This window comes from Myotis yumanensis, unplaced genomic scaffold (genome assembly GCF_028538775.1).
Source record: "Myotis yumanensis isolate MYYU_CA2020_CCGP unplaced genomic scaffold, mMyoYum1.0.hap1 SCAF_4, whole genome shotgun sequence".
Lineage (NCBI taxonomy): Eukaryota > Metazoa > Chordata > Mammalia > Chiroptera > Vespertilionidae > Myotis > Myotis yumanensis.
Genome location: NW_027223755.1, coordinates 1,742,635 through 1,765,197, shown reverse-complemented (window position 1 = coordinate 1,765,197; position 22,563 = coordinate 1,742,635). Strand labels below are relative to the sequence as shown.

The 22,563-nt window shown below is 52.9% G+C and overlaps 1 protein-coding gene across 3 annotated transcripts; it reads left to right on the top strand.

Annotated features, from left to right (window-relative positions):
- The first annotated feature begins 808 nt into the window (after positions 1 to 808).
- FST (follistatin) lies at positions 809 to 7,567 on the top strand. Of its 3 annotated transcripts, none has more exons than XM_070411754.1 (6): positions 809 to 1,229; positions 2,971 to 3,162; positions 3,606 to 3,824; positions 4,303 to 4,527; positions 5,452 to 5,679; positions 6,416 to 7,567. In XM_070411754.1, the coding sequence occupies exons 1-6, from the start codon at positions 1,145 to 1,147 to the stop codon at positions 6,496 to 6,498; spliced, it is 1,032 nt and encodes a 343-aa protein (XP_070267855.1). In that variant the 5' UTR covers positions 809 to 1,144; the 3' UTR covers positions 6,499 to 7,567. The 3 variants fall into 3 exon arrangements, with proteins under 3 accessions (XP_070267855.1, XP_070267854.1, XP_070267856.1); XM_070411753.1 differs by having other exon boundaries at positions 5,449 to 5,679; XM_070411755.1 differs by having other exon boundaries at positions 5,449 to 5,679; positions 6,106 to 6,508.
- The last annotated feature ends 14,996 nt before the right edge of the window (positions 7,568 to 22,563 follow it).

The following is a 22,563-nucleotide window of genomic DNA, read 5'->3' as shown; positions in this document are numbered from 1 at the left end:
CGAACCGAGAAAGACGGGGGGGGGGGGGGGGGCGGGAGCGAGAGAGAGAGAGAGAGAGAGAGAGAGAGAGAGAGAGAGAGAGACTCAAGGCAGAAACTGGGGAGCTCGGGGCGGGGGAGGGGCAGACCGCCTACGTCGGCGCCCGGCTCCGCGGGGCGACTCCAGACGCGGCGAAGTGAAAGGGGAGGAAAGAAAGGGAGAGGGCGACGCGGCGACGGGGGGGGGGGGGGGGGGGGGGGCGCCCGAGGTGCTGAACATTCTTGTTCGCTCCTGACTCGTGGAGACCGAGGGCCGCGTCCGGGCCCCGCTCCGCCGGGATGCCAGGGGCCGCGCCCGGGGCTCTTGGCCACCGGTCTGGGCTGGGGGTGGCCGCCGAGCGAGGCGCACAGAGACCCAGACACAAAACCCCGCCGTCCCCGCGACCAGGCTGCGGGGGCCTGACCCCCGCGCGCCCCGACCCGAGCGCGGGCGGGTGGTGCAGCCGCGCGGGCTCTAGGGCGCCTGCAAAGTCTCCCCGGAGCGGAGCGGAGCCGCGGTGCGCGCACCAACTCGGGTCCCCCCAGCGCCCCCGCCGCGCGCGCGCAGACACCACCGCGCGCACACACACACACACACACACACACTCACACTCACTCTCTCACCCGCCGCCCTGCGCGCCGGCGCTGCCTGGGAGCGGCGTGCAGCCTGGAAGTGGGTGTTCTTCCCGCTCCCCACCCCCGACGCGTCCCCCACCCCCGCCCCGGTCGCCGCCCCCCTCCCTCGCGCTCCTACGCAATAAGAACTCGGCGATTCCCCTCCTGCCGCCGGGATCGCGGGCACCTCCAGCGGATCGCTGGGAAGGGTTTCCAGAAGGTGGGAAATGTCACCTGATTCACACTGAACTTTTAAAAGCTCCCCGCCCCCCAGGAGCCGCGCACACCGCGCCGCGGCCGCCCGCCCGCTGCCCCACACCCCGGGAGACCGCCCACCGCACACCGGAGACCCCGGCCGCATTTAAGCGCGCGGCGCCCGGCTCCCGACGTCCATTGAAGCGCGCGGCGGCCGGCGGCGAGCGCGGGGCTGCGCCACGATCGCTGCGCCCTCCGCCGCCCGCCTCTGCGCCCGCCCGGGCCCCCGCCGCTGCTCGCCCCGCGCCTGCCCCGAGATGGGCCGCTCCCGGCACCCGCCCGGCGGGCTCTGCCTGCTGCTGCTGCTGCTCTGCCAGTTCCTGGAGGACCGCAGCGCCCAGGGTAAGCGGCGCGGGGGGCGCGGGGGGCGCGGGGGGCTGCGGCTCGCACTTCGCCGCCGTCCCCTCGGGTCTGCACGGAGCGATGCTGCTCTTGGATCCTCGGACCCACCTAGCGACTCGGGCATGGAGAGCCTGGGGGACCGGAGGAGGGACACGGGCAGCCGAGCGGGGAGCGCGGCGACCCTTAGAAAGGAAGGGAGCGCCCGGGTGCCTCTCGGGTTGGGGTTAGATGCTCGGATTCTGGGCAGAACGAGCGCGGAGGTCATCCGTGGGGCTGGGCTCGGGGAAGGGCAGCATCAGCAGCCTGCGGAGTCCAGCCCCGACCCCGTGCAGGTTCACTCTCCCCCCACATCCCAGTGGGAAATGACTGGGGTTGGGGGGCGGCGGCGGGGGGGGGGGGGGGATACTGAAATGTCTTCGGTGGCTGGGACGTGGTTTCAGAAACTTTGCCCAAACTTGGAAATGTGGGCGCTGGGCATTGTGGAGGGAAGTCACTTTCCTGCTCCGTGAATTTCTTCCAACCCCGTCCCCCGAGCCCTGAAAAAACCCGACCCCGATCCTGACTCCACCGGGAGTGTTGTGCGCGGCTCACCGTCCCCCGCGGACCCCTCCTCTGCCGGTTAACTTCCCGGAGAGCAGGCGGAGCCGCCGCCGCCGATTTACATTCAGATGCGCTGAGCGCAAGCCTCTCAAGTTGGTTTAAAAAAAAAAAAATAGGTTTGTTTCAGTTAGTCCGAGCAGACTTGTAAGGAAATCCGAATAGCAGCGTGCGGTCCGGTGACTGTTAACGGGGTCTGGATGCCTCGGGAGAAGTCCGCGGACCCGGGTCCCAGCGCTAAGTGGGAGGGGGGGGGGGGGGCTCGTCGAGGTTTCGGTCGGGATGGGACGGCGTGCGCTCCCGGGACGGCGCCCCCCTCCCCCGGTCCCCGCATTTCCCTGAGCCCGAGGCGCGCGGGGCCCTGCTCTCCGCCACCGCGGAGGTGCCCTGGCCCCCGCCGCGCGCCCGCTCTCCGTGCCGCCTTCGGGGCGAGGCGCCGCCGGGCGCCGGGGACTGGACGTGGGCGCCGAGGAGAGGAGCCCGGGCCGATTTCGAAAGACCGCGGTGGCCGCGGGCGTCCCCTGGGCCCGGCGATTGCAACACGGCCCGTCGGGCGGGCTGCGCCCCGAGGCCGGGCCGGCACGGCCGCCTGTTTGCTTTCATTTTCCTGCGCCGGTGGCTGCGCTCGCCCCCGCGCCCGGCCGCCGCGCCCTCGCCCCTCCGCCTTCCCGGCCTCCCGGCTTAACCGTCACGCCGCCCCGCTGCCCCGCGAGCCGCCGGCGGGCGGCCACAGCCGTCCGTCCTGTTTTTGTCAAGTTCCCGAATCGGCTCTCCGAGTCGCTGCCGGTTCGGAACCGGGACGAGCGAAAGCAGACGGTCCCAGACAGTCCGGCGAAAGGCAGCGCGGCTGCACGTGCCGAGTCTGGGTCCCCGGGAGCTGACCCGGGGCCGGCTCGGGGGGCCTGGGCGCTGGGGACCCGGCTTCTGGCTCGCGCCCTCCCCTCGCCCCCCGCCCACCCCTCCGGTCTGGGCTTCCCCTCGTCTTCCCCGCCCTCCACCGCCTTCCAAGTGCTTCCCGCGGGCCCCCGCTCCTGGCCCCTGCGCCCCGCGCCCTCCGCGCCCCTCGGTCGGCCCCGCGGCCGCTCGCCGCCCCCGCCCCTCCGCGCCGCGCCGCGCCCACCACCGCCGGTCTGTGTCCCCGCAGCCGGGAACTGCTGGCTGCGCCAGGCCCGGAACGGCCGCTGCCAGGTGCTGTACAAGACGGAGCTGAGCAAGGAGGAGTGCTGCCGCACCGGCCGCCTCAGCACCTCGTGGACCGAGGAGGACGTCAACGACAACACGCTCTTCAAGTGGATGATTTTCAACGGGGGCGCCCCCAACTGCATCCCCTGCAAAGGTGGGCCTCCCCTCCCCCCCGCTGCAGGCAGGCCTTGGCCCGGCCCTGGGCCCGGTCCCCTTCCCGTCCCCGGCCCCGGCCCCGGCCCCGGCCCCGGCCCCGGCCCCGGCCCCGGCCCCGGCCCCGGCCCCGGGAAGCTGGGTGGAGTCTTGCCTGTTACACACTTTACGTAAAACAAGGTCGGCGGAGGCTCCGGGGCTGCCTGGCCAAGTGTGGCGGTGGAGGCCAGCCACCCGGGCTCTTGGAGAGAGATCTGGGTCTGGGGCGAGGCCCACTGGCCTTCCCTTCCCCCTCCACCCTCCCCAACTCCTGGGAGGGAGCCTGGGCCCCTGGGGCGCCGCTCGAGCCATTGCGCAAGGCCTTCCCCGCGCAGAGGTCCCGCTGACCTGCCTCCCTGCCTCCGGCCTGGCCCCGCTGAATCCCTGCCTCTTTCCAACTGGTAGAAACGTGCGAGAACGTGGACTGTGGACCCGGGAAGAAATGCCGCATGAACAAGAAGAACAAACCCCGCTGCGTCTGCGCCCCGGATTGCTCCAACGTCACCTGGAAAGGCCCGGTCTGCGGCCTGGATGGCAAAACCTACCGCAACGAGTGTGCGCTCCTCAAGGCCAGGTGCAAGGAGCAGCCCGAGCTGGAGGTCCAGTACCAGGGCAAATGCAAAAGTAAGTGACCCAGCAGGGGCCGGGCATGGGCTGTCGGCAGGAGGGGCCTAGTAATGGTCATGACGAGCCCAAGTAAAGGAACACTTTCCAACTTCCAAAGACCCCTTCAGAACAGAGGGCCCCTGCCTAGCTCCGTGGCCGAGCATCGACCTATGACCCAGGAGGTCACGGTTCCATTCCGGTCAGGGCCCATGCCCAGGTTGCAGGCTTGATCCCTGTGTGGGCTGTGCAGGAGGCAGCCAGTGAATGATTCTCTTCATCATTGAAGTTTCTCTCTCCCTCCCTCGCCTTTCCTCTCTGAAATCATAAAAATATATTTTAAAAGGAAAATACCACAGAAAGGACCATACCTAGAGTCGTAGGTTTCCTCTTGAATCCCTCAGGGCTCCCCATCTGCCTTTGGTTGGGGATTTCCTAGATCACATCGGATCCTCCCTCCCGGACGCTGCCTGCTAACATGTCTCCCTCACTGTTGCAGAGACCTGCCGGGATGTCTTCTGTCCAGGAAGCTCCACGTGTGTAGTGGACCAGGCCAATAACGCCTACTGTGTGACCTGTAACCGGGTCTGCCCGGAGCCCACCTCCTCGGAACAGTACCTGTGTGGCAACGACGGGGTGACCTACTCCAGCGCCTGTCACCTGCGGAAGGCTACCTGCCTCCTGGGCAGGTCCATCGGACAGGCCTACGAGGGAAAGTGTATCAGTAGGTATTCCGGATTGAGAAACAAAAAGAGAAAGTAGGAAGGAGAAGGCCAGGTCTGGCGTTAAAACCGTGGGGTTAACCAGTAAAGAAGCCAGCGCCTCCCAGTTGCAGTTTCGCCAAAGAGAGAAATCCTCCCCCTGGCCCCACGCTCCCTGGGGAAGCTGTTGTCTTCCCGAAGCGCTGGCATCTATTCTGAAACAGGAAACAGTTTTCTGTCTTAGAAAACGTAGAACTCACTAGATTTGGCACATTCTTTCTAAGTGCTAGACTGGCTGGGAGCAAGAAGTAATTACTTACCAGTTCTTCACAGCTGTCATTAGGTTCTGATAACGGATGGAACGCTTTCTTTTTTTTTAAGATCCCACTGTGGGGAAGCATCAGTGCATATTTAGCTCTAGGACACTGGAATCCTGTTCCAGAAATACTATTTTCATGCACACATGTAGTATGTAGGAAACGGGGGATTTGTGTGTATTTCAGTTTTATTATCAAGCATTTTGCATCATATATCTTCATTACCCCCATTAGCGAGCAATAAAATGTAAGTTGTGTGTTTAGCCTTAGCCAGTTTGGCTCAGTGGATAGAGCATGGGCCTGTGGACCGAAGGGTCCCGGGTTCGATTCTGGTCAAGGGCCTGTACCTCAGTTGCAGGCTCCTCCCCTGGCCAGGGCCCTGGTTGAGGCTCCTGCAGGTGGCAACCAATCCATGTGTTTCTCTCACACCCATGTTTCTCTCGGTGTTCCCCTCTCTTCCACTCTCCCTAAAAATCAATTGAAAAATATCCTCAGGTGAGGATTAACAAAACAAAACAGAAAAAGGTATAAGTTATATATTCATCTTTCTTGATAGAGAAGTAGAGGAAGGGAGCGAAGGGGGACAGAGGGAGTCCACGTACTCATCACAGATCCATTATATCCTAGAAGCAAAGTCCTGTGAGGACATCCCCTGCAGTGGTGGGAAGAAGTGTCTATGGGACTTCAAGGTTGGCCGAGGCCGGTGCTCCCTGTGCGACGAGCTGTGCCCAGAGAATAAGTCCGAGGAGCCCGTCTGCGCCAGCGACAACGCCACCTACGCCAGCGAGTGCGCCATGAAGGAGGCCGCCTGCTCCGCGGGCGTGCTGCTGGAAGTGAAGCACTCTGGATCTTGCAACTGTAAGTGCTGTTTTCAACTTGCTCCAACCTAAGGCTTCCCAGCCACGCCCCGAGGGAGCGGAGATGCACACCCGTTACCGGCGCATTGCCCTTGAAGCTAGGTAGCTGCTCAGTCCCGCCAGCAGTTCCGTGGCCCGCAGGAGCAGTCCCTGGGGTGTGTCCCATGACCGTCCAGCGGGGCTGCCTCTAAAAGCCTCCTCCAATCATGTGCCCCTAATTCCTTTGCCATAGTCCTGTGCTTGGCTGTGGGCTTCATTAACCCTTGAACCTAAACTAACTGCTTCAAAAGTTGTTGTTTTCTTTCTCAAAGGCAGCTTTCTGTTATCGCGCGCGCGGCTGCTTCGCGCAGTCGCCTCCACTAACTCTGAAATAAGGACCCAAAGCAGTTGTACCTAGAACACAAGAACGCTTTTTATCTGATTTCAGGATCTGCCCGTAAAACCTGAGCCATTGATTCTTCAGAACTTTCTGCAGTTGTTGACTTCATAGATTATGGTGGTGTTGTTTTTTTTTTGTTTTTGGTGTTTTTTTTTTAAGTTTTTTTTTAAAAAAAACATGTTGCAGAAGAGCAGATGCCAAAAATAAAATAATAAAATAAAATAAAGCATCTCCCTGCGAGTCACGTACAAGTGCACCGCTGTAATGTGGCTGGCAGAGGGCTTGGCCACGCACCCTGAGCTGCTCTGCGCTGGTGTTGTCCGCATTAAACAGCAGCTCCCTGTGTTCCCCCATCTAGCCATTTCGGAAGACACCGAGGAAGAGGAGGAAGACGAAGATCAGGACTACAGCTTCCCCATATCTTCCATTCTAGAGTGGTAAAGCCGCCAGCAGTGTTCAGTGTTGGCCTAGCCTCTGGGCAGAAAACAAAAAGGAAAGAAAGAAAGAATATATATTGTCCATACTGTACATACGTGTATGCTTATTTATTTGGGGGGAAAGTATCCACAGAGGACCTTGGTCCTCCAGCTCTCTCCCAGGCCACCTGTCACTCCTCGCACCCGGAGGGGCCGCCTCGTGAGGTCTGCTGGATGAGGCCCGTCGTCGAGACGTGTAGACATTATTTATACTGTGTCATGTTTTATAATTTATACATAAAATGTCTGGTTGACTGTACACCTTGTTTTTGAAGAAATTTATTCGTGAAAGGAAGAGCAGTTGTTATTTATTGTGAGGTCTCTTGCTTGTAAAGTGAAAGCTTTGTTTGCCTTGTAAACCATCGAACCATTCCTTCCTGGTCACACTCTCCCCCGCCCGCTCCATCGCGCCGTCGGCAGGCCCTGCTCCACTTGAACGCACTTGCATGTCGGTGTGTCCTGTTTATTTATTGGATTCTCTGCTGCCTGTTCTGTACGTACATGATCCCTCGGGTTTTGTTTACAAGGAATCTTGACTGACCAAACGGCATTGTAACTGGCTCCGACCGGAGGTACAGGGGCGCCAGCTTTGAGGAAACTCCTGCTTCAGTTCTCCGGTTGCGACAGAGACGGTTGCGAGACTGAGGTGATGGCGACCTGAGACTTCCAATAATCAGTACTTTTAAGATGTTCCAGATCCAAAGAAATGGAGTGATGGGTGTCGGGGGACTGCCGGAGGGGGTGTTGCACACTCGTCTTTCGTTGGGTGTTTCCTGGAAGCTGGGCTCCTGTACCTTTAAATGCGTTCTTTTTCAACCAGTGTGTTATGGCAGAGCTTTCTCAGTTCAAGTTTCTTGCTTTTCATAATACTTTTTTTCTGATGCAATTTTATATTTTCAAACATGGCAAGTTAAATAAAAATTCATTTAAATATATAGTTTTGTACTTTTCTACCATGTAAATGTGCAATGTATATAAAAGTTATAATGTGTATTTGTAAATAAATGATGAGTGAAAAAATAAAAAAATTTTAAAAAGCCAAAGGGTCTCAGTCGCTGATGATGTCAAAGAAGTCATTTGGGCTTTGGGGTGAAAAGGTATGGAATGCATTTGCTGAGAAATAGAGAGATCGCCAGAAGTGAGCGGCCGGGGCAAAGTGAATGACAAGCACCCCCTCCCCCCCCCCGCCCGCCCCCCCGTGAGTGTGAAATGGAAAAGGGACCTGAGGCCCAGCAGCCCCTGTGTGAGAGCAGACGGGGCTGTCCCTCTGAAGCACCACTGAGCCTAAGCCTCCTCCTGAAACACGCCCTCCTGGCTGCTCCTGCGGCGGCTCCCAGACCCGAGGTCCGAGATCTCGCCGTACAGCCGCGCAGGGAAAGGGCAGATGGGCCACGCGCACGGCAGACACGGGCCTGGCGGTGCTGGCGTGAAGGGGACGCTGCGAGGTGAGGGTGGGATGATGGGAGATGTCTGTGTGTGATGGGGAGGGAATGATGCCGGGTGAGAGGATGCAGCATGTCACAGTCAACCTTCGAAGTCACGCCGAGAACCGCAGGTTGGCCTGGGGGCCACAGGCCCCCGTAACGCATGATGCTACATAGTAATAAGGTCATCAACATGCGTGTCTGTGTTTCTGATTCATCGGGCGTTAATTCCTTTTTAAAAATATATATATTTTTATTGATTTCAGAGAGGAAGGGAGAGGGAGAGAGAGAGAGAGAAACATCAATGGTGAGAGAGAATCATGGATCAGCTGCCTCCTGCATGCCCCACAGTGGGGATCGAGACAGCAACCCAGTCATGTGCTCTGACCACAGAATCAAACCGTGACCTCCTGGGTCGTAGGTCAATGCTCAACCACTGAGCCCTGCTGGCCAGGCAGGTGTTGATTCCTTGACTAAGGATATTAACAATATCAAAAGTGTAAGATGCAAGACGGGACCGGGAGGGAAAGCAAAGAACGGTCAACATTGCCAACATTGCTCAACAATAACTATTCAAAGTGACTAGGTCTGATTCCAAAAAAATACGTTTGTTCTTTCCTAAAAATAAATAAATGCATCGATAATGATGATGCTGGTACAAGACTGTTGGCTCTCAACTGTGGTCACCAAATGAGAACTGTGGACACCGGGGAGGAGGGGGCGGGGGGCCCTCAGGGGAGGCGGAGACTGTACGATGGATGGTTCGCAGCCTGAGGGTTTTGTCAGCCTCCAGCCAGATCCCACAGAGAAGGGGCAGCCAGGAGAGGGACAGGCTGCCGTTAACCTAGAAGACGCGTCAGGACAATGCCTGGGAGCTCCGCTGCCACTGGGAACATCTCCCGGGAACGGGAATGGGAACGGGAACGGGAAGACAGCTGGCAGCCACGGTTTCACGGCCCTCCCTGGAGTGGGTTTCTGACTGCCCTGGGATGCTACCGACACTGGAAAGCTCAGCATTGCCATTGACCATGAGGGTAAAGCTGTCACTGTTAACAGGCACCCCTGTGTGTCCTGGCAGGAGAGAGTGATAAAATCAGCAGCTTGCCTGTAAAACAGCACTCAGATTATTTAAGAATTTTCTTTCATATTTGTCAGCATCAATCATGCCTCTCAAGCAAAAAAAAAAATCTAATTTTCTCCCTGGGAGTTTCCTATTTTTCCAGTAATCCTGCATTATGCTAGTGAGTATCAAGAAATAGAAGTCTCCTTTAAAATTAAATTAATATCATTAAGCTATTGTTAAAATTTCAGCTGTGGCCCAAAAAAGTAATTCACTTAGGCATATAATGTAATTAATAGAAACCATCCTAGTAACTAGTTTTCGTAGGAATGTGTACATCTTAATGATCAGGAATTGCAAAATATCAGGCAATAATGAAAAATATCAGAAGTCTGATTTTCATGTCCACTTGAGATTGCTCTAGGTTAGGTGGGTATGTTGCCTAGAGTATGGCAAAAGTAAAATTGGGCATAATTAGAATCATTCTCAATGCGGTGGCTGGCCTTAGGCGGATTCTGCGCCCGGGGACGGGAATGCCACATGCGGACAGAACAGGGCCCGTGCTTAGATCAAACTACTGCACCGATGTGAAATGTACTGAGAGTGATTGCTGTCATGTGGTCACGTGAGAGAATATCCCTACACTTGGGAAAAACACGCTCAAGTTTGTATTTAGGGAAAATGGCCAAAATGGATATAACTTACTCTGAGATGATTCAGAAAGAAAAAATGCAGCTTTATATAGTTTTCCCCCCCATATACTCAAAGGGAGTCACACAAAGGTTAAAAGAAGTAGAGTGAAATATAACAATAAGTGAATTTGAACAAAAGGTATATGGGTATTTTGTTTTGTTTGTGTTTTTTACTCCTCACCCGGGGACATTTTTCCATTGATTTTTAGGGAGAGTAAAAGAGAGGGAAAGACAGAGAGAAACACCGGTGAGAGAGAGACACATGGGTTGGTTGCCTCCTGTAGCATCCTGCACACACCCCGACCAGGGCCCGGCCGGGGAGGAGCCTGTAACCGGGATACGTGCCCTTGACCAGAAGCAAATCCTTTGGTCCTGAGGCCGACGCTCTATCCATTGAGCCACACCGGCCAGGGTGCATATGGGTATTTTTAATACTATACTGTGGCAACTTTTCTGTTAGTTTGAAATTATATCCAAATAAAGAGTTTGAGATTTTAAAAGCAAGTCTCATAAAGGAGGGGTGCGCAGCAATGGCTCCCCGTTCTCTAGGAAGGCAAAGGCAATAGCTGTCCTTTAACAAAAGCTCTTAAATGACCAAGGGCTCCAGAGAACAGTTCCGGTGACTTCACCAAGCGACTGACAGACTCAGAACTGGCCAGGAGACTCGCTGCCACCCACGCCACACCCGCCTCAGCAGCCGCCTTTTCTTTCCTGTGATCCGCTTAAAATGCAGAGTGGTGGCGAGCTTTGTTAAAACGCTCCAAACACCCGACCCCCGCTGCTCCCCCCGCTCGCTATCTGCTACGCGGACAGGTCATCGCGCCTCTCCGCGCCGTTCCCACGCGGTCATCAGAATCGTGCGAGTGTCTGCTTCGTAACGGTGCCGTGGAGATTGAAAGACGGGAGATGTGCAAGCGCTGAGGCCAGGGCCTGGCACCTACAACGGTCGGCAAGTGAGTGTCTCCTAGGCTCATAAGCATTGTTATTAAAGACAAAAAGGACGGAACTGGGGCTCCTCAACCAACCCCTGCCTTGCAAATGCAACGAGTGAGGCACCCAGGCCGGAGGCTCGCACAGGAACACGGTGTGTGCTGGGAGACAGCGTCCCTGAAAGGCGCGCTCGCCCAGTTAACATTTAACACGTTTCCGGGGGTGCTGGGAGCTGGAGCAAACGTGCAGTTCAAAACAACAGGCCCAGACAAATGACTCCCCGCAGAGATCTGGAAAAAGCTCACTCGCCCACCATCATTCCCAAAGCCACACACACGCCCTTTGCCCGGGCAGTCACACACCCAACACAACCCCGCAGTCAGCTACACGAAGTCAACCTTCCTTCGTTCTCACACGACTTCCCACATGAGGACGACAGATTCCTAAAGAGGAATAAACTATCTCCAAACTATCAGAAACCCTAATGTAAGTGATACAAGTGCCAGGTATTTTTTAAAAAATGGACATGTTATTTAATGAATAAACATGTTTATCAAAAGGCGTTTTTCAAAACCTGGGTCCTCATGTGCCCCCACTCACGTGCCGCTTTCCGTTCAGACCGGCACGCCGCCCTCCCCCCGCCACGGCTGCCGTGTAAATAGCCTGCCCCGGGCTCGGCGGACCTGCCCGGACACGTCCCAGGCCCGGCTCCGAGTCACTGGAACCCCCCGTGAGGACGGATGGTCCCGGGCTTGGCCCTCCTTGGCCCTCAGATGTCTTGGCTGGTGCCCTCGGGATTCCTGTGGCTGAGTCCTGCAGACACTTCAAAACATATCCTCTGGATCACACCAAAGGCAGCCCTGCAGAGCTGCACTTGGTCATTTTTCTATTTTAAGAATATGGCCCTGGAACCAACTGGTACTGTTGGGAGCCAGACACATTCCCACCCGAAGTCTCTTGTAGCCATTCGCGAAGGACTCGGGTCTCTGGCTAAAGAACCAGCCTAAGTTTTTCTCAAGAATTTGGGGCCAGCAAGAAATTGGGAACAAAGGTACAATGCTGGTGAGAAAGAGAGGCTCCGTGTCTATTCCAGTTCCAAGAAGGGATCTTGGTACGTCTCTGCCTTTTCAGCACCAAAAATAAATTGGGGGAGGGGGATGATTTTTATGGTCGGGATGCGTCCCGTAAACAGTGGTGTCCGTGAAAGAAGGCCAGGCGCTATGGTTTCTTGAGATTGCTGTGGGCTGATGGCCCAATGGCAACATGGAGCCGAGGGATTGGATTACGAAAAGGCCAGCAATACTTGGAACCTCTATGGTAGTCTTTTGTGGGATCCGTGCCCCAAAGCTATCAACATGGACTTAGGGCAATTTATTCCCTGGGTTGTGGAACCAGGACCCAGTCAATAAAATTCCCCAATATAAATGTTCTTCGTCAAGGCGGAGTGCCCTGCCAGCAGCAGTAGCAGCATTACCTCGGAGCTTGTTAGAAATACAAGTTCAAGGACGACCCCGGACCCCGGAACCAAATTCACTGAGGGCAGGGTCCCAAAGCCTGTTTCCCCAAGCACTCTAGGTAATTCTCGTGAATGCTGAAGTTTGAGACCTCCTGTCCTAGAGGCATCCAAGCTCTGCGGGAGGCGTGGCCACCTGATGTTCTGAGGGAGGCGTGGCCACCTGAACACCTATGCGTGGGGCTCTGGTAGAGCTCCCTGTGCCCCGCGCCCGACCTGGCCAGGATCCCCACACATAATCTGACCGACCTGGCCAGGATCCCCACACATAATCTGACCGACCTGGCCAGGATCCCCACACATAATCTGACCGGGGCCGCAGGGCTGTACTCGTGGTGGCAAAGGCATTCGGCCATAGACATCACAAAGCAGATGTTTCCTGAGAATGTTCTCACCCTCTGTTATCTTCAGGGAGATCTTCCCATCGAGACTTAAGCGTTGCTGCCTGGGAGTGTGGACTTGCCTCCCATCCCTCCCAGCCATGTGCACCGAGAGGGAAGCTTCTCAAGAAGAGACTTGACTGCTGGCTGGAGCGAAGTGGCGTTCCAGCCCTGGCCCTCTCCTGGGTTGACATTTGGTTCACTTCTCTTCCCCGAACGTGCCTGCAACTTCTTCCAGGAAAGCTGCACTGTCTTCCTAGAGGAGCACCTCGGCTCCAGCCATGGGGCAGGGAGCCAACCGCTACTACCCGGCTGACCTTCGTCCAAGGACAGGGAGAGCTAAGCAACCGCATGCAACAGACACGCGGGCTCGAAGCCACTGCACCGGAGGGAAGTGGTATCCTCCACGGACGCGCCCAGGAGTGGCAGCGTCTCAGGCCCACGGCCTGAACGGAGGCTGAGAGCGCCATCCTACCCTCCTGGCCTCATAGCATTTCCTACCTCAAGCACCTCAAGTTTCTCTCACCAGGCCCTGACTGGTTTGGCCCAGTGGATAGAGCGTTGGCCTGCGGACTGAAAGGTCCCAGGTTCGATTCTGGTCCCAGTGGGAGGTTGTGCAGGAGGCAGCTGATCAACGTTTCTCTCTCATCGATGTTTCTAACTCTCTATCCCTCTCCCTTCCTCTCTGTAAAAAATCAATAAAATATATTTTTAAAAAAAAAAGATTCTCTCACCAGATCTGTGGCTCTGTAAATTACCATCTATTGATCTCCCCACACCTTCTGGCCAAAATTCTAACTTTGGCTCAGTGCAATCCACCTTCTCCACACCTGCACCTCGGCTGCCGAGCAAGAATGAAATCCTCCAAACATACCAGCTGGCGCCCCTGCACAGGTGTGAGACGTGATCTCAGCCGGCTTCTCCCACCTCCTGAGCAGTATTCCACATCCAGCTCTTCCCCAGCCCCTCTGGCCTGTCCACGCCCTCACCGCCTCCCCGAGCAGCAGGCCTACGCCCACTCTCCTCACTTCAGGGAACTTGAGCTCACCTGCTTACCTGGAAAGCTGCTCACATCAGGAAAGAATGACCTCAGCTTCCTCCTGCCAGCATTCACCATGTCTGCCCAGGTCCCTTCCATTTCTAATTACCTTCCCTCCAATCACAGAGAATCTGGTTTGCATATCTGTGCTTTTCACCACGCCCCTTCCACCCCCTCCAGAAAGTCAATCAGCAGCTTTCCCTCCATCATTTTTAATTCCTCCCTCTGTGATGGTTTTAACTTGAGCCTTAAAAAAACGCTTCATTCAAAATTTTTAAATAAGGTTATCTAAAATTGAAATAATATCATTAATAAAACTTTCCTAACTCAAAGACACACACACACACACTCAACACACACATGCTTCAGCCTTGCCTAGTGGCCCCATGGTCAGCAAACTGCGGCTCGCAAGCCACATGCGGCTCTTGGGCCCCTTGAGTGTGGCTCTTCCTAAACCTTAGGAGTACCCTAATTCAGTTAATAACAATGTACCTACCTATATAGTTTAAGTTTAAAAAATTTGGCTCTCAAAAGAAATTTCAATCGTTGTACTGTTGATATTTGGCTCTGTTGACTAATGAGTTTGCCGACCACTGGCCTAGCCCATACATTTTTTTTTTTTAAAAGCCTTGTGACTCGTTCCAGACACAACTTGTGGAGTAATCTCCACTCTGTCTACTGCCTCACCTCACCCTCATTCCTCAACCCTCTGCAATTTGGACTCATCTCCTATTAGTCATCGGAAGAGGTTTAACAAAGATTATCAATGACTTTTAAGCTCCCAATACAACGGACATTATCCTGTCCTTATCTAGTGGACCTCTCTTTGATTGGTACCCTGTGGACCAGACTCTGGGACTCCCTCCGGGCATGTTCACCCCCACTCCTCCTATCTCACATTCTTATGTGGCTTCTTGATGACTCGCGTCTTCTTCCCAGTGAAGCAGGGATCAAAATCTGCCAATCCACACACTGTGTCTGACTTAGATTTTATTTGATCACACAAACCTGTGAAATAATTTTGAATTAGTTGACACTATTTAAAATGTAGGAAATTCCAACAACAACAAAATCTACTTTCTCTTGAAAAATCAGAAAACCAGGTATCCCTGGGTCTTTGAGTCCACATGAGCACAATCACCAGAAACAGAGCAGACAGCAAGCAGCTCCCTCATCAGGCGGGGCGAGCCTCCCTGGTTCACAGCGTCTAGCCGCCGTCCTTCACTTGCTTCAGTCCACTCACCTGCCTCCCCTGCCTGCCCTGGGCACAGTCTCCCATGTAAGTGACAGAATTCCAGCATCACCATATCTTCACTACCGTCCGTCGCTAGAGGCTGCAGACCTCTGCGACCAGCCCTGACACACTATGAAGCTTGGATCATAGCTCCTCCCTGTGATGGAGAAATCTCCTCACCTGCTTGTTTCCGGACACAGATTCCTCCCACACCGGAATCTGGTAGGAGAACATCTGATTGGTGAAGCCAAGTCCCGAGCCAGGGAAGCTGGGAAGTGCAGAGTTCAGCTCTGCATTGGGAAGGTGGAATTCAGCATAACGAGGAATGAAATTTAGAGGTGTCCTAAAGGGCGTGGCAGCCACAGTGACAGGTGGAGACACTAGAAATCTAGACAAGGCTCGGTATAAAGTTGTTACAACGGGACCTGCACGTGGCCGCAGCCAGAGGGACGGTATAGACTTCCTCACCCGCAAGCTTCAAGAGTATTTTCTCAGAAGCACTCAGCAACCCAGGAGTCGTCCACCATCTACTACCCGTCCAATGCTCCATGCAATTTGACGGCAGCTTAACACTCGGCATTGTCCCAACACAACTGCGAGGACCATGGCAAGGGCAGAGAAATGGAGCAGAGAACAGCAAGCGAAGCAAACGCAGAGAAAAGCAATTTCCCAAATAATGAACGGCTGTTTGCAGTTGGCAGCATGTTTTTAAGGGAAAGTCCTTGACCTCCAGCGGCTAGTGGGCCATACAGGAGCCTGTGGAGGCAAATACTGACTGAGGAGAGGAGCCTGAGCCCTCGGGCAAAGGCCAGTGGACAATCAGTAATTCTCTGACAGCACCAAAGGCCCTTCTATGGGAGTCAGATGCCCGGGGCTAATGATGGGGGCAGATCCAGGTGACCAAGAAGGACCAGCTCAAGGTAAACCATATCCTATCCAGGGGCAGCAGGAATGAATGGAGGCTGATGGAACATTGGGAAAGTTGTTTTGTCTGATTGATTGATTGATTGATTGATTGTTCATCTGTTTAAAATGCTCCTGAAGCGCTTCGCTCTGTGCCCCAGACGTTGAGCCCTAAAGCAGGGTCTCTGGCCCCCATGGGGGCTGGTTTCCCTCTAGGGCTGGCCAGGCCCCGGGAAGGGAGCAGAGGATGGGAGGAGAGAGAGGGGAGGTACATACCCCCTACTCCCTCCCTGTTTCAGCCTCAGCTGCTTCTTCCCTCCAGGACCGCCCAGGAGAAGCGGGGCAGCCCTACTGGTCCTTCCTCCCATAGGACAGTAGGGCTTCCTCCCGACCGTGCTGGCCCAGGTGCCTGCCCTCACCTTCTTCCTCCCTCGCCTGCCCACCCTGCTGCAGAGGCCTGGCCCGAAGGTAGTTCCCACAATTGTCTGGGCTGAATTCTCTCTTTCTGCCAAGAACCCTGACTGACAGGGGCCTCTAGACTTCCTGCTCAGACCTGATTTAGGGTTGGTCAGTCCTTAATTCGTACACAGAAAGGGAACGAGAAGACACCCGGGGACAGAGTAGTTCCTACCTCAGCTAATAGGACTGCTCCTCGTGTGGTCAGCCTGGTTTTGTACCATTAAAAACACCGCTACTGCCCTAGCATTTTGGCCCAGTGGATAGAGCAGCGGCCTGTGGACTGAAGGGTCCTGGGTTCGATTCTGATCAAGGGCATGTACCTCACTTGCAGGTTCCCAGGTCCTGGTTGGGGTGCGTGCAGGAGGCAGTCAATCTATGTGTCTCTCTCACATCTATGTGTTTCTCTCTGTCCCTCCCTCTCCCTTCCACTCTCTCTAAAAATCAATGAAAAAATATCCTCGGGTGAGGATTAACCAAAAACAAACAAACAGAAACACTGCTGTTGCCAACCCAGCTCCTAAACTTTGGATCCTTACCCAACACACCTGAATGCATGCGTTAATTTTTGTGCCTAATTTAGTGAACATGGCCCTTTAATGCACTCACTAGGCAGCAAAGACTGGCAGCTTCCACTGAAAACCTGGACTGAGCAGGCCATCTAATCTACCACGCTCTGCTGAGACTTGTCTCCAAGGACCGTGGTGCCCATGGGTGTGAAAGCACGCTTTCCCGTTGTGCATTTGACAGTGAGTGTGCTACAAGCACTCTTGTCTTCCCTTGCACACTGAGGAGAAAAGTCTCACCTCAGAACCTGCTACACGTGTGAATGAACAAGGGAGCTTATTCTATTCATACAGCGGAGAGGACCATTATAAGACCTGAAAGATCCTAGCCAATGGGTGCACTACCACATGGAAGCCAATAAATTCAACTTCTAAAGACAATATATTTATGGCTTCAAGTGAGTAAATGTAGTTTCATATAACAAATATTGAAGTACATCATTTCTTCTAGTAGGCATACTTAAACACGCTTTAAGAGTACATGGCCTTAAAATGCTAGGTTACAATTGTTAACCAAAAGACCTTTAGGTTTAGAAGCTACATATCATAGAAGACTTTTATACATAATTATGTGTAAAGGAGACAAAATTTGTACAAATTTAAAGTGGAAACCCAGCCAGCGTGGTTCAGTGGTTGAGCATTGACCTATGAACCAGGAGGTAATGGTTCAATTCCCAGTCAGGGCACATACCTGGATTGTGGGCTCCATACCCAGTGTGGGGCATGCAGGAGGCAGCCGATCCATGACTCTCTCTCATCATTGATGTTTCTATCTCTCTCTCCCTCTCCCTTCCTCTCTGAAATTAATCAACCAATCAACCAATATACATTTGTATATATATACTAGAGGCCCGGGTGCATGAAATTCATGCATGGGGGGAGGGGTCCCCTCAGCCCAGCCTGCACCCTCTCCAATCCGGGACCCCTTGGGAGATTCCCAATCCCTGGGATCAGGCCTAAAACGGCAGTCAGATATCCCTCTCACATTCCTGGACCGCTGGCTCCTAATCGCTCACCTGCCTGCCTGCCTGGTCGCCCCCAGCTGTCCCCTCCCTGCCAGTCTGGTCACCCCATGCAGCCTGCTCTTCAGTGGTTTGGTCTTCCCTCATTAACCCGCCCTGCCAGCCTGGTCGTAGGGTTAATTTGCATATTACCTCTTCATTATATAGGATGACTTTAGTAAAAAATAAATAAATAAATAAATAAATAAACAAACAAACAAATAAAGTGGGAGAGCTTTGCTCTCCCTCCCTCCCTCAGCTGTGAGATGTTTATGTGCCCTGTTCTTAAAAGTTCCTGAGAAAGGCGTGTTTGCTTGGCTCAAATGGGAAATGCCTACACATCTATAAAATGCAAAGAGAACAAAAGGGCATCCACAGAAGAAAATGCTTCCCCCACCATCCTGCCCTCGTCCCCAGCTCCCTTCTCTGAAGTCACCAATGTGATTCGTTTCCTGTGTATTTCTCAGGAATACTTGGTGCGTAAGCAAGCAGGTACCTGTATTTTCATTTTGTTTTGTTTTTTGCAAAAATGGTGCCAGACTAGAAATTCCATTGTGCGGTTTGCTTCGTCCATCTGTTATATCTTATCTATTGCTCCACGTCGCTATGGCGCAGGCTCACTGTTTTTAAGTGTTAAACGGCATAGATGGAACACAGCGTGGTCTGTTTTATAAGACCTTCCTCGCTGTGGGGCCCTGGGCTAGCTACTCGTCAACCGTTCATCTCTCCCTTACCTCTCAGTCATTGGGTACCTTTTGTTCGTTTGTCCTCACGTATATAGCAGGGAAGATAAAAACCAATGTGATGATGGTGATGGTGATGGTGATGATGATGATGAAGGGGAGAGGAGATGTAGAAGGAGGAGGAGGAGGAGGAGGAAGGGGAGGAGGAAGAGGAGGAGGAGGTGGAGGAGGAGAAGCAAGAGGAGGACGAAGAGGAGGAGGAGGAGGAGGGGGAGGAGGAGGAGGAAGGGGAGGAGGGGGGAAGGAGGAAGAAGGGAAGGAGGAGGTGGAGGAGGAGAAGCAAGAGGAGGAGGAAGAGGAGGAGGAGGAGGAGAGGGAGGAGGGGGAGGAGGGGGAGGAAGGGGAGGAGGGGAAGGAGGAGGAAGAAGGGGAGGAGGGGGAGGAAGGGGAGGAGGGGAAGGAGGGGAGGAGGAGGAGGAGGAGGGGAGGAGGAGGGGGATAGAAGGCTATATGAGTGTGAGGAGACAACTTGCTCCCGCTGAGGATCTCCCAGCAGTGCACTGGGAAGTGCGACACGGCAACCAGCTCTCCAGAGAGAAGGTTGGGGGCGTTTGCTGATCATGGTATCACAGTCAACTTCAGGTTTCCAATGTGAGGTCACTGAGCCGACAGCTGGGATGGGCCACGCCCCATTCTATAGTGTGTGCACTGAACAGATACAGACTTAACCTTGTCATCACAGAAAATGGTAAAATAATGAGGAAGGGATTTGTTTTTAAAAGTGCACTATTTTTGTTTTAGTATAATTCATTTCATGCACTTTGTGCATTTTTTTTATCATTTTCTATTTTTAAAATGTTTCAGTTACAGCTGACAAGCAATGTTAAATTAGTTTCAGATGTACAACGCAATGATTCAACTTTATTCATTTTTATAGCTTATCTTTTCACCGACAGTTTGTTAATTTTTAACCGCTGGCTCACAAAATTCCTGCAAACGTAACGGTCGGCGTTTGAGATCTGGTGTGAGCCAGCTCTCGCCCACCTCCCTGTGCTTACCTCCCTGAAGAAGTACCTGCATTCACACACGCCTACAGGCATCGTCTCTTGACTGATAATTCAATGGGTCCAACACCACACTCCTGATCACCCCATCCCGAAACCCTCCTTCACGGTCTTCTGTGTCCTAGCAAACAGCAACTCTGCCCTCCCGACTGCTCCCACGGAGGCCCTCGGGTCATCCTTCGCTCTCTTCTTCTGCACTCCACGTGGACTCTGTCCATGAGCCCTGCTGTCCCTGCATCCAAACATATGCAGACCCAGCCCCTCCCCTGCACCGCCACTGCCACCAGCCTGGTGCCCGCTGTGTGCCCAGCACAGAACGTGCCTCGCACAGAGCAGAGACTGACAGATATTCAGGGACAGAACAAAGGTCTGACCGCGAGGCAGGGTGTTGTGAAAAAGTCTTAATCTTATTTTCATAGGGTTTAACTTTCCTATGACTTTATCCAACCGAACACCTGCAGTGGGTCCTTATTTCCTAGAAAAGTGTTTGCAGTTTGTAAGTTAGAGAGTCTTCAAAGGGCCCACAAATCCATGTACATGCCAAACATTGTAATATGTCTGGTCACATGTGAATGTCCATTTTCTTCTATGTTTGTAGATGCTTTGGTGATGCATACAACACAAACTGATTTTAAAATATCATTGAATGTATAGTAGCTTTTTGTCATTATACATTTTTTCAAGGAAGGCATCATGATTACAATGGAGTGCCTCTACTGGAAAAAAAAAATGGGGAAAAAAAAAACTAACCTAGGGAAACAAGTCCAAACTCAGTTGCATTTAATTTTAAAACTCACTAATTAAACTTGTGCTGGTTGATACCTATAATGCAAAGGTGTGTACTTGGCTTTGTGAGGAATAAATGTGAATAGGACACGGTCTTCGTCCTACAAGAATTCTAATCTACTTGGGAGGTAGGCACGACTCTCAATAATTCTCCCGGGAGTTCTGTTGTGAAACGAGTGAAGTGTGGGTGAAAGTGCGCAGTGGGATCAGAGAACCACAATAGAAGGGGTTTTGTGGCGTCTGGCTGGAAGGCGGAGTGGCAGGAGACACTGGAAAGGCACGTTGCCATCAGATTGTCGTAGGTGAGGCTGATGAGTTGGTCTTTGTTCTGGAAGCAAAAGGCAGCCTCTGACGTTCTTCAATGGCATTCAACAAATGCCTATGGCACCTACAATGTGAGCAGCAGGGCACCAGGTACGAGAGATGCCATGGTCACCAAGGAGGTGAGATGCCGCTGATCCTCATCTGCAAGCAGGAGGATGACATCATCTGATCTCTGGTTTGGGAGGTCAGACTTCTTGTAGAAAAGATTGACTATCTTCTTAATTCTTGATCACTTGTAAGAGGACATTATCTTGGACACATAACATGTTGTTGTTAGGAATAATTGCCCTCACCCGGAATTCTCTCCAACCCCTTCGATAGGGAAGATAGGGCCTAAAGAAAGAGTCACTTCATTCTGAAGAAGGATGGGAAGCGGGAAGATTGTTAGGGGGTAGAATCATGTCCTCTGAAAATTAACACATTTAAAGTCCTACTCCCAATACAGTGGGGCCTTGACTTACGAGTTTAATTCGTTCAGAGACGGAGCTCGTTAAGGAGCTCGTTAACTCAAATTACTCTATCAACTCAATGCAAAAAATCCCCAGAGAGACAGCTGGTATCTCAAAAAACTCATTAGTCGGGACACTCATAAGTCAAGGCCCCACTGTACTTCAAAATATGACCTTACAGAATTATTCATATATAAATATATATATATGAATAATTCTGTATGAATATATATATATATATATATATATATATATATTACATGAGGCCATTCAGGTGGGACCCTAATCCATTACGACTGGTGTCCCTCTAAAAGGGGGAGATGTTATAACATCGCCGGGTGGCCTTTGCTGGAGCCTAGGACCTACTAGGAATAGGTAAATAAACCTCGTGTGATTGCACACTAATTCTGTCTTGTGTATTCATGTGTTCTGGTTCGGCTCAGCTGTCTAGACATTGAAGTACCAGGGGATAGGCTGTTATTGCTGATTCCTGGTCACCTGTGTTTGTCCCACTAAGTCTAGACAGATAATTAGTTAATTGGGGCATAATTGGGACAGGAGATCTGGATGTGGTTGCCCACACAGGGAGAACACCATGAGAAAATGAAATTGGACATCGTGGAGATGGTCTACCCACCAAGGAATGCCAGCGACCGCCAGCCCACCACCAGAAGCTAGACGAGAGGCATGGACAGATTCTCCCTCGCCCCTCTGGGAAGGACCCAGTCCTGCCAACACCCTGATCTTGGAGTTGTGGCTCTACAACTGTGGGACAACACCTTTCTATTCGAGAACCACTCCATTTGCAGAACTTCGTTATGGCGGTTCTAGGAGGCTGATAGGAAGATAAAAGCTAAAATACTCTACACTTAGAAAGAATAGAGAGACACCCTCGGTGCGGTGAAATCAGCCTGAAGAAGGCTGAGTCTGTGAAGCCGATAGGTTGCTTGGAAGGTCAAGGGGAAGACGGGAAGTTAAAAAGGAACTCTAAAGGGGAGAACAGAAATGTCTAATAGGAATTTTCAATTAAGCTTTACTGTGTGGTATGTGATAATCATTCTCCAGATCCCCCAAAAGTATTCAATGAACTACGTCAGTGGTTCTGAACCTTTTTCTGGCCATGCCCCACCTAAGCATCTTTAAAATCCTGATGCCCCTCCTGTGACATATAATTCTTATTATTCAAAAAGTGAGCTCCTGTTCACGTGGAGGAAGCCTAAAAGGCCATTAACTTGGTCTCAAAAAGCTTCCAAAGTACATGGCATCCACGAAAGAGAAAAACAAAAGAACAAAGGGACAGTGGAAGTCCTGAGGAAGAAATCACTAAGAAATTGTTTTAAAAAATAATAATATGGCCCTGACCGGTTTGGCTCAGTGGATAGAGCATCGGCCTGCGGACTCAAGGGTCCCAGGTTCAATTCTGGTCAAGGGCATATACCTTGGTTCCGGGCACATACCCAGTAGGGAGTGTGCAGGAGGCAGCTGATCAATGTTTCTCTCTCATGGATGTTTCTAACTCTCTATCC

Excerpts from the sequence above, each read along its gene's own strand:
- FST (XM_070411753.1), top strand. The coding sequence starts at position 1,145 with ATGGGCCGCTCCCGGCACCCGCCCGGCGGGCTCTGCCTGCTGCTGCTG. Across the intron at positions 3,825-4,302 it reads GTACCAGGGCAAATGCAAAA|AGACCTGCCGGGATGTCTTC; the intron begins GTAAGTGACCCA and ends TCACTGTTGCAG. Across the intron at positions 5,680-6,415 it reads GCACTCTGGATCTTGCAACT|CCATTTCGGAAGACACCGAG; the intron begins GTAAGTGCTGTT and ends TCCCCCATCTAG.